This window comes from Hydra vulgaris, chromosome 15, assembly GCF_038396675.1.
Source record: "Hydra vulgaris chromosome 15, alternate assembly HydraT2T_AEP".
Lineage (NCBI taxonomy): Eukaryota > Metazoa > Cnidaria > Hydrozoa > Anthoathecata > Hydridae > Hydra > Hydra vulgaris.
The window spans coordinates 39,942,501-39,960,000 of NC_088934.1; the positions used below are offsets into that span (position 1 = coordinate 39,942,501).

Consider the following 17,500-nt stretch of genomic DNA (forward strand, 5'->3'; position numbering starts at 1 on the left):
TTTAAATTTATATTTTTATTATTATTGTAGTTATTAAGAAAAAGTTAGTTACAAACTATACATATGATATTTTGTGTGATAAATAAATAAAATTCACAATCTCAAACAGTTGTAACCAAAAATAGAAATGCGATAATATAGCTAAAAATGTCAAAATCGTGAAACATGAAAAAATATTGATTTGAAAGTGTGTGCAAGATATGTGGAAATAAATCTCAAAAATTGTTATGTTATGAATAACCTTTAATTGTTGATTTTTTCTAAAGTTTTTATTTTACGCAAAGGCTTCAAAATAAGATAAAAAATTAATTATAATGATCGTTTAAAATAAATGTGTTTTGTGTAAATTAGCAAAAAATATTATGTTTGAATTTTTTTTATGTAGGCATTTATTTTTTTGATAAATTCAAGCATATAGAACTATTTTTCCATGTCTTTCTAAGTTTTTTTAAGTTACTTTAAATTATGAATAAGTTAAATTAAATCTTCCCATTGCACTATGGTTTCTGAGACCCAATTTTTTTTGGCAGAAACCCATTTTTTTTAGTGTTAAAAAACATTTTTATTATGTAGTATCTTAAAGTAAACCCTTCAAAGTTGTGATAAATGTAGTCTATTTTTTAAACTAGTAGCTTAGTTTGCACTCAAGTTGAGAATATTTTTAACTCAGTCTACTTTACAGTGAGTTAGCGTAAAGTGAGCTGTTAATTTAATAATACATAACTTTTTAAATCAATAATATTTTTGATTTCTATGAAGGGAATTATTTTATACAGGTATATACTTTTTAAAATTATTTAATTTAATTAAAATATTGATTTATTATGTTAACTATATATAAGCAATAAGCCCGTAGAAGTATTTCTTCTTCCATTACATTTTTCAAAACTTCAAATTTCACTTTTTATAAAATTTCTGTATTTCTTCAAAAATATTTTTATACAATTGAATTTTGTTAGTGTTCAGAAATATCTTCCAATTTTCAAAACTTGCCCCTAGTTGCCTCAATTAAATATATATCTGTTTGTTTGCAATGATGCATAGTTTCAAATACGAGGATTTATTCAATGTATGGCAGGAAAAGAAAGATAAAAATATAAGAAAGAAAATATAATATAAATATAAGAAAGAAAAAAAAAAGCACGTAATTTAAATAGTTGGAAATGATATAACAGTAGTTATTAGCAATGTTATTCAAAAATAAATTTGTCATTTGTGCAATTCTTTTTAATAAAAATGATCAGATAGTCAAAGAACAATGGGCCAATTTAAAAGTAAAAATTCACTTTGATTGAAAAGAGAATTTACATTGACTGATGACTAAACTCCATCATTATCTTTTAGTCACTCAATTCCATCAAAATCTTATGAATGACCAAGTTTATCATACACCAAAAAATCAGATCAGGCCAGGAAATTAGAAGCATCAGAGTTATGTTGGAATAATTTGTAGAAATATCTCTTATATTGCATGCAGTAGGTATAGCATGTCAGCAAAAGAAACAATATTTAGTATTGGTTCTAAAAGAATCTTGGATAACTAAAATTAAAAAAACTATATTTTCACCAAAAAAAGAAACGGTATGTTATACATCAGAAGAAGCATTAGAATTAATTTTGGATTCCACTTTAACAACAATATCAAAACATTAGACAAGGAGCTGTTATTAAAATTGTAATTTATATCCTGATTTCAAAGAAATTTGGAAATGTAAATCCGCATGTAGAACAAATGATATATCTAAAATGGTTTGAACTCAGAAGATAATAAGATCTTATGGATCTATTGCACTCCTCAATTTGTACAGTTTTAAGTTGAATAAAGGAATCCACAGTACACATTTTAAAAGAAAAACAGGATATTGACGGACAAATAGATAAGTTAGAGCCAATAATGATTTTTTTGTCTAATAATAAAAAAATTTAAATCAGCTCTACTTTATTTATGACAAAGTTTTAGTATATGGCAACAAATTTTAGAAAATACAATACTACCAATTGGTTATTTTGGTAAAAAAAGGTCTGAAGCAAGAAATCAAGTTTATAAACATGATAGACAATTTCATGCATGCGAAACCAGAAGAGAAAAAAATCTAGAAGACATTTTTCATAGAGTCTTAGATATCTCAAATCCTATTATTTCCAGTTTTAATTTACACAGAAGAATTCCGAATTATCATAAATTCCCTCCTTTTTCTGAGCTATTCAGTTTACTAACAGAAGTGCCTTAAGCAAAGAAGTTAGTAAAAGAAATGATGACTACGACGATGAAGCTTCTAATGAAGACTTAATTTCTGGTAACTATTTAGCTTTTATTTAATTGGATAGTAAAGTATAGTTGAAATTAATAGATTTTTTGATTATGAATTCATCTTATGATATTTCTTTGCATTAGACTTAAATAAAATATAACTGAATATTAAATATATCTATATATTGAATGTATATAAATGTATTAAATATACTAAATATATATATATATATATATTTATATATATATTATATATATTTATATATATATATATATATATATATGCATATATATATATATATATATATATATATATATATATATAGTATATATATATATATATATATATATAGATATATATACATATATATATATATATATATATATATATATATATATATATATATATATATATTAAATATATGTATATATATATGTACATATATATATATAATATATATATATATATATATATATATATATATATATATATATATATATATATATTTCGAACATCGCATTAGCAATAAATTTATATAATAGATATATATATTTATATATATATATTATATATATTTATATATATATATATTATATATATTTATATATATATATATATGTATATATATATATTATATATATATATATATATATATATATATATATATATATATATATATATATATAGATATATATACATATATATATATATATATATATATATATATATATATATATATATATATATATATATATATATATATATATATATATATATATATATATATATATATATATATATATATATATATATATAAATATATGTATATATATACAGTCCTTCCCAGGAGAGGCGTGCGGTCGGTCGCTTTGAGTGACCACGCATATATATATATTTTTTGAGAGTTTGGCCACGGTTTTTTAGCATATATTAATGACGCATTTTTAAAAAGGCGCTGAAAAAACCTAACTAAATTGTCGTATTATTTTATTATTTTTATTCATAATTTATTCCTATTATTAATATAAAAATATGAACATAAAAATGAAATATATATATTTATACTTATTTATAAAAATTTTTTTTTTCTTATTACAATTTTTTTTTTTATGTCTAGTAAACATTAAAAAAAAAATTTATTTATTTATATTTATTTATATTATAATTATTTATAATATATTTTTAGGTGTTGATTTTTTCAGCAACGATATTTGAGACAAGTCGAAAAAATAAACAGAAAATGTGACCGAAAACTTTTTTAATCAATTTCGAAAAATATGCTCTGCCGACGCGGGATGCGAACCCGGGTCTCCGCGGCGCTTTGTAATGTCTTAACCGAATGAGCTAAACATTCATATACTTATCAAGAACCTTGTAGATAATAATTCTTCTAGAACTTAGAAGTTATTTTTTGTAAAAAGACATACTTATGCGAAAAAATTTAAAATTCAAAAAAAAAAAATGTAAAATAAAAAAATAAAAATTTGTTATAAGAAAAAAAAATTCAAAAAAAAAAAATATATATATATATATTATTTTTATGTTATTATTTCCTTATTAATGAAAAGAATAAATTATTAAAAAAATTACAAAATAATACAACGAATTTAATTTGATTTTTTCAGCGTCTTTTTAAAAATGCGTTATTTTTAATATATGCTAAAAAAGCGTGGCCGAGTTATCCAAAAAAAAAAATATATCCGTGTTCACTCAAGGCGTGCGACCGCACGCCTCTCCTGGGAAGGCCTGATATATGTATATATATATATAATATATATATATATATATATATATATATATATATATATATAGTAAGTTAGATAGATAAATTTATAATATAATGAGATGTTTGTTTATTTAAAGAAGGATTTTCCCATTTAATATGAAGTGCTTCTTTTATTTTTAATTTGTTAATGGTAGAGGCAGTATCTAAAATCTGAAAGCAATCATAATTAGTTAGTGTTTTACAATTAATGGATGAGTTTAAATGTTTAAAAATATGCGATTGCTTGTCACACGCCAGTTATATTGGAGAAACCTCCAGACATTTGAAAACACGGATAAATGAGCACCTTATGATCAAGAAGATTTAAGATTTAAACGATGATTGAGATTTACAAACAATAGGATTTAAACAAAGAAAAAAGGAAAATTTTGGCCTTTAAAAAAAAAAAATTGACCGCCAATTCCTTGAGTTGGCCGGTCGAATTGACTGCTCGCCTTCAATTCTTTATTTTCCACACTGTATATATATATATATATATATATATATATATATATATATATATATATATATATATATATATATATATATATATATATATATATATATATATATATATTATATATTTAAATCTTCTTGACTAAACTTTATAAATACAAAAATAAGTTAATGCTTGAAGGGTAAAGAATAAAATTATTTTAATAACAACAGTTTTGAATAAAATCAATGTATTTAAAAGTGCAAACAGGCAGTTGATAATTTTTGATTTATTTAAAAATAATTCATTCATTGCAATGGCTTCGCAGATGGTGGGAAAAGCTGAACCAAAAATAATAGAAAAGATTAAATGAAAAAAAAAGTACAGTTGAGATTAATTACCTTTAATAATTTTGAATAATAATGAAATAAATCTCTAAAGTTAAAGAAGGAAAACTTTTGCACTTTATATATCTCTTGCTCATTAAAATTATTTCGCTAATGTTAATTATTTAATAATAATGTTACTAACTCTTGTTTGCAGATCTATTTAAACCGAATATTTAAATATAATACTTAAATATAATACTTTAAATTGTTTTAAACATTCCTCTTCTTAATATTAAACAATCTATTTAATGAAACAAATTTTAAAAGTTAAATTTTAAAACAATAAACAATTTGTTTAATGAAACTTTATAAAAATTGTTAAATTTACGTAAAACGAGATCTTTAATAAATATATTTTTTTAATAATCCTGTTATAAAAAAAAAGAGCAAGCGCTCAATTAGAAATTTTTAATTTATCTATAAACCATTCATTCATTTATTGGCAATTTATTTGCAAAACTTATGAGAAATAAATTAAATGGTTTATAGAAAAATAAAAGAATTGACAAAGTGCAGATGAAAGAAAAAATGTTCATAGTTAATACATAATTTATTATATATTATTAATAAAATAAAATACAAATTTTTTATATTAAAATACTAAGTAAGAACTTCAATCATTTAAGAATAAATTTTTACCATCGCTAAAATAAAATTAATTTAAATTAGTGAAGCAAAAAACTTAATGATTATAGTTTACATCGTTATGTATATGTTACTTACGTTCATTAACAACCCAGAAATCAATAATTTGGTTTGTTGACGAATGTCAATAAAGCAAATTAATGAGTTATAATAAATGATAATGCTTTTTTTTCACAACCCACAATTTCACTATTTCAAAACCCTTAAACCCACAATTTCACAACCCTGAACTCATCAGGGTTGTTAAAGCAGAAAAATTACTGGTTTCTATTAATATGCAATAACTATTAGATATTTTCAGCAGCGATAAATTTAATATATACTCGAATATATTATAAGTAGCAGAATTAATAATATAAAATTATTATTAGATTATTAATTTCTAATTATTAAATTATATTGATATAAATTATTAATAAGTTTTTAATTTTTAATTGTTGAATTATATTGATAAAAAATAAATTTAATGGAAGGTTTTTAAAACAAAAATAAAAACCAGGTAGATGGAAAAATAAAAGGATCAAAGAAAAAAATTCGCTTTAACTCCTTTTCCCTTTCAAACTTTTCGCTTTAACGACCCGCTAGCAATTAAAGTAACGTATCATAAACAAGAAAACTATTTTAAATGCTTTTCCAAAATTTAAATAATTTTATAAAATTATAGTACATGCATTTTCCAAATAACATCCTGATTATTTGTCAAACCTTGCTTTTAAATATCTGATTTTTTTTCTCTGATTGCTTGGAGGTGGCATTTGAGCTTAAAAAGGATCTTACTTTTGCTACAGCATGGGGCTCACAGTGGCTGGTGAATTTTTATTTAGATAAAACACAATTTTTTTCAGCCAATTGTTATCGCAATAATTTAGGTTTTCTTATATTTGTGAACGGTAATGTACTTGATGAATGATCTACCCTTCATCTTCTAGGATTACCTCTTGCTTCCGATCTTTGGAAACTGTGTATCAAATCTGTTGCAAAATTAGCATCTGCTAAGGTTGCATTTCTTTTAGCATCTGCTAAGGTGCTAAAAAGAAATGTTCATTTTGGGAGGTCAAAATAGTATTTTTAGTCATTTCAGGCGGTCATTGACTGTTGACCGGTCATTATTTTCCTCGCTGTATATATATATATATATATATAATATATATATATATATATATATATATATATATATATATATATATATGTATATATAGTTCTATAGATTGTTGCATTTGGGAGTACGGAAGGAAAAAAATGATTCTTTCGCCAACAAATACGTCACTTTTAATTACTTTTGACTTTCGTCCAACATTTGCGTGTTAATTTAATTACAATTTAATCGTTTTTTAAAAAAACCGCAAAAACACAAATTTAATTGACCAGAATGTTTTTAAAAACATTCTGAAATTTTTAATAATATAAAAAATGTTTTTATTTTTATTTTTTTAATAAAATGTTTTTATTTTTATTTTTTTTAATAAAATATTTTTATTATTATTTTTTTTACTGTCAATCATGCGCAGAGTGTTGCTACATCGACTATCTTTTAGCCTGACTTGCAAGGGAGTGCTGCTATATCGACTGAGGGCTTGGTTGGGGCAGGCAGTCTATCAATTAATAAAAAAAAAAATTCTGGTCTTGCATTTTAATTTTTACTTTTTGTCAACAAAATACAGAAAAACTTTCTGACAACCAGTTAAGAGTTCTATATATATATATATATATATATATATATATATATATATATATATATATATATATATATATATATATATATATATATATATATATAATATATATATATATATATATATATATATAAATATTAATCATATAAAATTTAGTTATAATATATTTAGAACAATTTACCTATCTTAAGAAATAAAAATCATCAGTAATTTTGTGATTAAATTAAAGTTAATAATTTATGCCAAAAATTCGGGTCTCAAAAACCATAGTGCATTGCAATGGAATGATTTATTTGCCTAATTTTTGTTGTTTCTATCTTGTATCTACAAAGAATTGTTTAAAAGCTTTTTTTAAACTTACTAATAATTTTTAGACTTACTAATCAGAGCATGAAATGATTAAAATTTGTTTATATAAAAATTTTAAAATTGTATAAACATTAAAAAATGTTTATACAGTTAAAAAATTTTATATTTTTTTCTTTTTAATAATTTAATTTCACTTTTCAATAATTGAAATAAAATTTGTTCATTTATTAAACAATCATTTGTAATTTATTATTATTAAACTATCAACAATTTTTAAACAATTTATTATTATTAAACAATCATTTGTAATTTGTTAAAACGTTAAGCATAACTTATTTCAAATTGGTTACTTTAGCATAATCTGTTTCAAAAACAATTGAAAGCATAACAAGAAGTAACTTTTGCTTCGAGTTTAAGTTTTTTTAATTTAAGTATTTTAATTTTTTAATATTAAGCTTATATATATATTTTTTTCATTTCTTTTTCCTTTAGTTTTTTTAACTTTTTTCCTCGTTTAAGTTTAGCTTAGCATTTCTTTTAAAATGTGTGCATTTCTGAAATGTTTAAATCATCAAAACATCTAAACTGTCATGGTCAAGTGGTAAAAAAAAAATCAACTGCGTGGCATCGCTAACACCAAACCTGTATATCTGGATCTCTTCCTGCAGTAAAATCAATTTATTGATCTCAGAATGAGTGGCAGAATATGGCTGATTGTGTTGTTTGATCTGTCACTTATGGAGCTTTAATGACGATTAAGTTTGGAAAAATTGTTCTTACCAAACATCAATCTTGTCATAGAGTTCACCTGGCAGGAAGTTTTGTACAAAAGGTTCTCAAAGTTTAAGAACAAAACTTACAATTCTGACGAGGAAATGTTTATTTCGTTTGCCCCTGAAGTGTCAAATGACAATAAAAGTGTAAAAAGCAATAAATCTGACAATAAAGTAAATTCTAGGCTCATTGATGATGAAATCAAGAACATTCATTTTCAATCTGTCATCAACAAAATTTCAAAAATTGTAAAGTTGTTCTGGAAATCTCCAGTCAAAAATGATGTTCTCTAAGAAGACGTTTAAAAAAAAATGCAGAAAATAATGCTCTTATTTTAGACTCTCAAAAAGATGGAGATGCTTAAAAGGATTCCAAAGTGCCTTTGGGATCCCTTTAAGTTGTGTGTCTTTAAGCTCAAAAATTTCTTTGAAATTAAACACATTTGAATAAATTATTAGGTCTATAGATTGTGGAGTATATTTAAAAGACAAAAATCACACTAACATGGAGACAGCAAGCTTTGACTAAAACTACAAAGTTAGTTTTTTTTGGTATATGTTTATTATTTTGTTTTAATCAAAAAAATTCTGGCTGACATTTCTCCAAACCTTATTTGCACTGAAGAAGAGTTTGACATTTCGACTAACATTGCTGAACCAATAAAACTGACAGCAGAAGCACTTTGCAGGAATAATTGCTTTTAACTGCAGAGGGAATCTTCAGGTTTCTAATTAACATAATGAACCAGAAAGAAAATTGAGTTGTTGCATTAAAATAAAAAATGCAATTATAAAGCAGTTTGATGAGAGATGACCAAAGTAATTAGGTGAGTCTGTACAAATATCTGTTTAATCCAGACTACCTTCTGTACAAATATCTGTCCAATCCAGATCTGCCAATCCAGACTACCTTCATGAGACTAAACCCATTTGGCGCAAGACATGTTTTAGGTGTCTAAAATACGTATTAGTATGTTTTAAGATCTATTTTAAACACTTTAAATACATTTTGTGTCTACTGGGAAAGAACATGAAATTTTAAACATGCTGTCAAAAACTTTTTTTTAGAAATTTGCCATATCCTAAGTTTCCAAGTTTTTTTTCCATACAAAAAATTGAAATCTTGGCTCAAATGGAGGACTCAAAGACAACAAAGAGCAACTCCGAGAAGATTTAGAAGAGACCATTCAACATTTATAATAGGCCATTTAACATTTAGAAGAGGCCATTTAACATTTAGAAGAGATCATTCAACATTTAGAAGAGGCCATTTAACATTTAAAAGAGGCCATTCAACATTTAGCAACAATACATAGACATAACTATTATGATTAGTTTAAATCTATTTCAAAAGATGTGTTGATATTTGATGCATCTTGAGCTGTTATTCAATGTTCTTGAAACAATTTCTCCAACAAGTGTCAAATCAGAGTGCAATCTGAAATGCAAATAAACCTATCTGAAATGCAAAAAAATGTTCCATCTCCATACAAAACCTGTATAAATCTCAAATTAATAATTTGACAAATATAATGCCACCAATGAAATTTTAAATACTATGTTACAAAAAAGATATTGTATTCTTTCAATACAAATATATCTTTAAAAATTGTCATTGAACTATATTCAACAACTATTGCTCCTAATATCTCATCACGATAATTGTTTGTTTGCTTTGTTTTCTCAAACAAAACAAACTTTTTCAATGCCTTGTTGGGCTTTTTGTGCTTTGAATGTTTCTTCTAATGTAACACTATGGGAGGTTTTTGTGTTTTGAATGTTTTTTCTGATGTAACACTAAGGAAGGTTTTCTACTTATTGAGATAATTGAAATCTACTTTGCAAATACATCATGAGCATATAGTTTCAAGTGAAGCATGGGCTTCACAAAGTTATCTATATGGGCTCTATGAAGCATGGGCTCTACTAAGTTATCTACATGGCTCCACAAAGTTATCTATTTTTTCTTTGTAGAATATATCAAGTTTCATTCCAAAACAGTATTCAGCAATTAAATCAAAGAGAGGTTAGTCTAATATTAGCTTTCTAGAAATTGTAGTGAAGTATCTCTTAATATTATAAAGACTAAGAATTTTATCAGTTGTTTCTTATCTGTACAAATTAAATTAAAAAGCAAGGTTTAAAATGTGTTTAAAATTATCAAAATAAAAATGAACTACTTTTTTATACTTTTTTTTTAAAACCAATTATGTTGGGTCCATCAAAGCTACCACCATTATAGTCATGTCTGATTACAGTTTTATTTTTGAGAAAGTTTTTCAAATTTAGAAGTAAATTTAGAAAGATTGAATTTATAAATACTTTAAGTATCCTGCTTTTAGTCTATTTAGTGCTTTTAGGTTATTTCATGGGAAAAATTCTAAATAAGCTCAAATTCAGCACATACTCACTTAATATCATATAGTAACACCACCCCCACCACCCTCTCCATTGTTAGCCTTTGGGTAAATTAAGTTAATGACATTTTTCCATAATGCTCAATTCCACTTAATGTTTTAATGTCATAAAATAGGTTTATACAAAATCACATTCAAGAAATGCATGCTGTTTTGTCTTGTACGTCCACACATAAGTATTTTATTTTAGACAAATTGGTCATGGCCGTTTGCAAGTTTTTTTATATTAAGTTTCCTAAGAAGGCTTGAGATTAGTTAAAGACGATTTTAATTTTAAATTTTGACAAATTTAAAATAGTGAAATAACAATTTAAAATTAAAATTACAATTACAAAATTTCAAAATTTCAAAATAATAAAATAAAAATTAATACTAGAATACCATTGCTAACTCATAGAAAAGAGGATTTGTGAATCAAATGTTCAGAAAATCAACAATTGGAGTAAAAATGTTCGAATCTAAAAGTAATTTGAATAATTTCAAAAGCTTGTGTTCATTTATTTATTTTTAAAACAAAAAAAAATATAGTAATAAAAACAATTCTATATCAACTCTATATCAACTCATATAAAAGCAAGTTAAAACCAAGAAACATGTAAGGTAATTAAGATAATATTTCAATTTAAAAATTCTTATATTGACACTTATTTTGATTTTCATTCTGTTCTTTAGAAGTTAAATAATAACTTTATAAAAATAAAAGAATGCATCATGTCTAAAAAGAAAAAGTATTAAATCTAATGATTCTTGATACAAATGAATTGAGAAAACTTAAATGTCTTTGTATTGATAGGGATTTCGCAGAAATAAATTAAGAAATTAATTCAAAGATCAAAAAGAAGAAAATTGAGATCATCAGTGGACACTTTTGACTGGAAAAACCAATGTTTTATCTTTGACCTTTCAAAGGATTTATGCCATCCTGAACGAAATCCAGTGTTGATCTAAAAGAAAATTAAATTGAATGTGTGCTTCGAAGAACTGATGAAATTGGAGACAACTTAAAGAGATACCTTCATTCATGCAATAAACTTTTGAAGAAAAAGGAATATACCATCCTTCGTCTCTTTCTGGCGTTCTCATTTATAAGAAAAGATGTAATAAATCTATTGGAAAACTAGTCAATAATAGCAAAAAGTTTATGTTTAAAAAAATATGTCAATGGTTAGAAGAAGATGGTGACAGTGAATTGATGAAGCAAGCTTATAGAGAAGACCAGCATGCCAAACTTTGTCAAATCCGTTAGATATGTCTATATATATATATATATATGTCTCTCTCTATATATATATACAAAAGCAAGTTTTGATTGGTCAATGTGTAACGTATGCAATAAGTAGCAGGTATCTGATCTGTTCTATACCCTTTGACATTGGAGTACAGCTTAATTCGGATTCAAATGGTTAGTGAATCATCTTGCAAAACTTGGGTTTTCTACTTACCAGGTGAGGTTTTGCGCTAAAAGCAATCAGCATTAAACCACTGCAATGAAGAAGTCGATCAACCCCAACATTTCGTCAGTGGGTAGCAGACAACGTAGATCATAATCTTATAACTTAGACTAGGAAAGGAACTTTCCATGGGATGGGCATAGTATCCATGTCAAACAAACTGCTATGCCATGCAAGACAAAAAGTTAATTGAATTAAAAGTTACCTGAAAAGAACCTTTTTCACATATGACCACAATATCCCGATCCACCAATATAACAGGTTTGTATAAAAGATTAATTTGAAGTCAGTTTTGGAATTTTTTGAAAAAACCTTTGGTTTGTCCTACAGAACTATTGTGCAACCTTTTGTGGATTTTTCAAGGTATTTCTAAACCAACAGAAAAATGGTCCGGATTTATACAAGATCTAACCCAAAGAAATGCAGCTTTTTCAAATTCAACAATATCATTCCTTCCAATAGTAAATTTGAATCCTAATGTTGAATATTGCATCTTCTCTACATTGACATTTGTTATCAACCAAGCCAAACCATGAATATTAAAGTGCTCTGTGTCACATTTGACCAACCCTTGTGGCTAAATGGTATGAAAGAGAGCACAAGGTACTTATGGGTATTAAGTGTACATCATACTGCAGCTATCAGCGGCGCAATAAATTTCTTTTATAACTCCACAATAATAACTAGTGAGCAACATGTAGATCTCAGTCAATCATAAATGAAACAAGATGCCAGTGATTGGAAAAAGTTTTATGACTGGCTTTCAAAAAGAAATCTGTTTTCTTTTAATGATATAACTTAACACACAATGTCATCTGGTTTTATTTCAACACTAAGTAAAGATGTGGTAAATTGCAAGCAAGCAGAAGAAGCTGGTTTGAAAGCAGAAGAAGTTGGGTCGAAAGCAGAAGAAGTTGGGTTGAAAGCACAAGAAGCTGGGTTGAAAGCAGAAGAAGTTGGGTCGAAAGCACAAGAAGCTGGGTCGAAAGCACAAGAAGTAATGAATAACCTTAAGTTCACCGCAGTCAAAATCAAGAGTAAATATCAAATTAAACCATTTTTAACAAATTATCTTTAAAAAAACATCTTTAACAAATACAATCAAAATTAGCCAAAAGAAGGTTTTTGTAAATTTGCTATCTTTGTTCACAAGACTCGCAGCAGTTGCTAAAAGGGACAATGACGAAGAGAAACATTTCAGATTTGAGTTAACAACAGAGCCAATGTCTCGGTTTAAAAAAATGATGATAAGAAAGCCAACCTTCCTTGAAAAATTTCTGCAGAAAGATGCATTAGCCATTGAAATCAATATGATAGATGAGAACAGCATATACTTTATTGATGGTGGTGCATTTCTACACTGTGTTGGTTGGCTCAAAGACTCCACCTTTAAAAAGATTGTCAACAATTATTTAAATACACTCACAAACAATTCGGATCAGTACATATAGTGTTTGATGGATATAAAATTTAATCAACTAAAAATGCTGAACATGCAAGAAGATATATCAATAAACAATGTCCTGATATTGAAATTAAAGAAAACATTGTTTAGGTTTCTAAAGAAATATTTATGGCAAACAAAACAAACAAAAGCCAATTTATTAAGCTACTATTGCACTGTTTAAAAAATGATGGGAACACTGTTATCAATTGCCCAGGGGATGCTGATACAATCATTTGTTCAACCCTTTAGAATTTGTTTCATTATACTCTGGAAAACAAGTTATTGTGGTTGCTAATGACACAGATATTTTTGTTATACTTATTCCCCATTGGTAAAAAAAAAATATTATTTTATACAAATATATTATATACAAAAAAAAATGGGTGATATTATTTTCTACAAACATCTCTTGCATAAAGGATGGAGCACGAAGGCATTAAGTCTAACTGTGAACAAAATAAAGAACGACATTCTGTTTGTCCATGCTATGCGTGGATGTGATACAACATCCACCCCTTTTGGCGAAGGAAAAAAATACTTTTTGAACCTATTGTTAAAATCAAAATCTTTGCTGCAAATATCGACAAAATTTATGGATGTTTGGGCAGAAGAAAAAGAATTGGCATTAATAGAGGCATTTGTAATAATGTATGGCAGAAATTAAAATGATACCCTTAGTTCTCTTAAGTAATGAATCATTCAATTCAATGTTATCAATAAAAGATAAACTAACACTTCAAACACAGGGGTTAATGGGGTTATTTTTGCTAAAATGACTGGACTATTTAGACAACAAAAAGTGAAAGTTGTTATCTTCTTGTTTCATTTTTCTTGACTTTTTAACTCAACTTTAAAAATCTTTACAATCTTATTGATCTTTTCTATTTAAAAAATAGACTTGCAGCTTCCATAAGTTTGAAATGGATGAGAAATTGTGTACTAAACTCCAGGGTCTACAAATTTTATCAGTTAAATCAGTAAATTTTTTTTTCTCCAAATATTTTAATTTTGACATTTTTTGTCTTTATTAACACAAAAGAAACTTCCATTCCTTTTTTTTTTTTTGTATGAAATCTTGCTCTTTTTTTTTTAACTATTAGTTTTTTATCATATAAAAATATGGCGCCCACTATGGTGAAAAAATAACAACCCACTATGGTGAAAAAATAACAACCCACTATGGTGAAAAAATAACAACCCACTATGGTGAAAAAATAACAACCCACTATGGTGAAAAAATAACAACCCACTATGGTGAAAAAATAACAACCCACTATGGTGAAAAAATAACAACCCACTATGGTGAAAAAATAACAACCCACTATGGTGAAAAAACATCTTTTGACCTTTTTTGACCTACATAATATTCAATATTGTACCATCTATATGATCAAACCAATACATCTGTGATTCAAGAATTTAATACAATATTACTTAAATAAATAGCTTTGAACAAAATCCTGTTGGAAAATGGTGCAGCTTTTTGAGGTGCATTATTCTCACAGTTTTACATGTGCATTTATGTATGTTTTTTTTTTTTTTTTTTTTTTACGATAGATTTTGTTTTAAAAAAAGTTATAAGTTTCTTTTCAATATTTTGTCTAACTTTTAATTTTTTTAATATTAATTTTTACCATTTAAAACAAAGGTTGCATTTTGTAATATAAAAACTAATTTAGTAAGTAATAAGAATCTATTCTTTAATGCAAATATTATTGATATAATGAAAATAATAAAATTAACACTTTAAATGCAGTATTAAATGTATTTAGTTGTTATGTTGATGCAATTTATATAATTATTTTTATATGCAAATTATTTAGTATTAAATGTCATAAATAATGAATAAACTTATTGGAAATGGAATTGAAGAGGATATCAACAAGTTGAGTAAACCAGACATTACGAAATGTTTTTTTAATGAAAATAAGCTAAAGGTTAGTTGTTTTTTTAAAAAAAAGTATTTTGTTATTTTTTGGTTTTGATAATTCTTTAAAAAATAATATATATAAATTGAGAGTTTATATATATATTTATTTTAGGAACAGCTACAAGCTTTGCAAGGTTATATAACCGATCTAAGTGAAGAGAATGATCTTTTGGTTGAAACTATTGAAGAACTTGAAAATGAGTCAAACTTACAGATATTTGATTTCAATAGTAAATTTTGTGAACTAAGTGCAATTATTGAAGTAATTAAAGTTTGAACTTATTTGCATATTATATAAAATATAAAACTTATTCATAAATGTTTTTATATAATTTATTTTTCATCATCATTATCATCTTCAATATCATCGTCGTCGTCGTCTTCGTCATCATCATCATCATCATCATCATCATCATCATCATCATCATCATCATCATCATCATCATCATCATCATCATCATCATCATCATCATCATTATCATCATCATCATTATCATTATTAGTTATATTAACTAAAATTACTTTATTCATAAAATATAAATTATATATAAAAATTTATATATTTTATTAATAAAAAAAGTTGAATTTATATATTTATTAATAAAAAAACTGAAATACATAAAAATATATAAAAATTTATATATTTTTATAATATTAAGTTTTTTTATAATAAAAACTATATATATATATATATATATATATATATATATATATATATATATATATATATATATATATATATATATATATATTATATATATATATATATATATATATATATATATATATATATATATATATATATATATATATATATACACACATTCTTGAATGTAGACATCATGTATGAGAGTATGTAAATTATTATTTTTTAACATCAATTAATACGAGTTTCTCTCGATACTAAATTTATTTTTATTTTTTATTTATTTTTATTAAAGAAATTTTCGCTGGATTGTTGTGACCAGCGTCTTCAGCTTTAAAGATTTTCAGGGTCAATATGTGTCAGCAAAATTTTGTCAATATTTTTTATAATATACAGGGTCAATATGAGTCAACAAAATTTTGGACACCATTTATGGCTCACTTACGTCAGAAAAAGATGAAACCATCCCATTGACAAAAAATAAAACTTCCATTTTAAAAATAAGATACAAAAAAACAAAAAAAATCTTTAAAGCTGAAGACGCTGGTCACAACAAACCAGCAAAAATTTCTTTAATAAAAATAAATTTAGTATCGAGAGAAACTCGTATTAATTGATGTTTATAAAATAATAATATATATACATATATATATATTAATTTAAAACTTTTTTATGGCAATTTTTATTGTGCAAAATAGTTAATATTTCAATGATATTCTTTTGGTTTAAATTTTCTATAGAAACTTGAAAAAGAAAATGTGGAACTAAATTTACACAAGGACAAGCTGCAATCAGATGTTAACATATTTATTAGTTTATTTAAAGATAAATCTATTCAGGTATGAACTTGTCAATGATTGTGAATTATAAAAAATGTACTTATTTAGTAATTTTGGTCCTATCAAAAACAAAAATATTTACCTAACATTTTTTATAATTAAACTCAGTTTAACTTTTAGATTGGTATGACTTCATACATTTAACTTAAAGAATTTTATTTGAAATTTAAAGGATAATAGTATTGACAACACTAATTTGCAGTAGAATGACAGCGCTAAATATGCACTAGAATTTATAATTATGTCAACAAAGTAGTCTTAAATTGAAAAACAATTTTTATTCTCCTAATTTTTATTATTCACTTTTGAATTTTAAGCTTTTGCAACTTAAAAAATCTTTTAAAATAGTTTTAGATATACATATAGCTTTTTTTTTAATTAAAAAATTTTTTTTTAGACATTTTATATTTATATAATATTTTGCTTTATTTTTCTTTCAAAAGGATTTTAGTATGAATCAATATTATTATATAAAAGAATGTAACAAAGCAACAAAAGTTTATCAGCAGACAACCAAGAAAAGTCATG

The 17,500-nt window shown here is 24.7% G+C and overlaps 1 protein-coding gene across 7 annotated transcripts in view; it reads left to right on the top strand.

Moving 5' to 3' along the window:
* LOC105844548 (golgin subfamily B member 1) overlaps positions 1–17,500 on the top strand; it is a 104,418-nt gene that overhangs the window by 2,402 nt on the left and 84,516 nt on the right. For all 7 annotated transcript variants that reach the window (XM_065818934.1, XM_065818937.1, XM_065818936.1 and 4 more), the window contains exons 2-4: positions 15,381–15,494; positions 15,600–15,749; positions 16,874–16,972. In XM_065818934.1, the coding sequence (XP_065675006.1) occupies positions 15,399–15,494; positions 15,600–15,749; positions 16,874–16,972 (345 nt within the window). In that variant the 5' untranslated portion in view covers positions 15,381–15,398. The remainder of the gene's footprint in view (positions 1–15,380; positions 15,495–15,599; positions 15,750–16,873; positions 16,973–17,500) is intronic.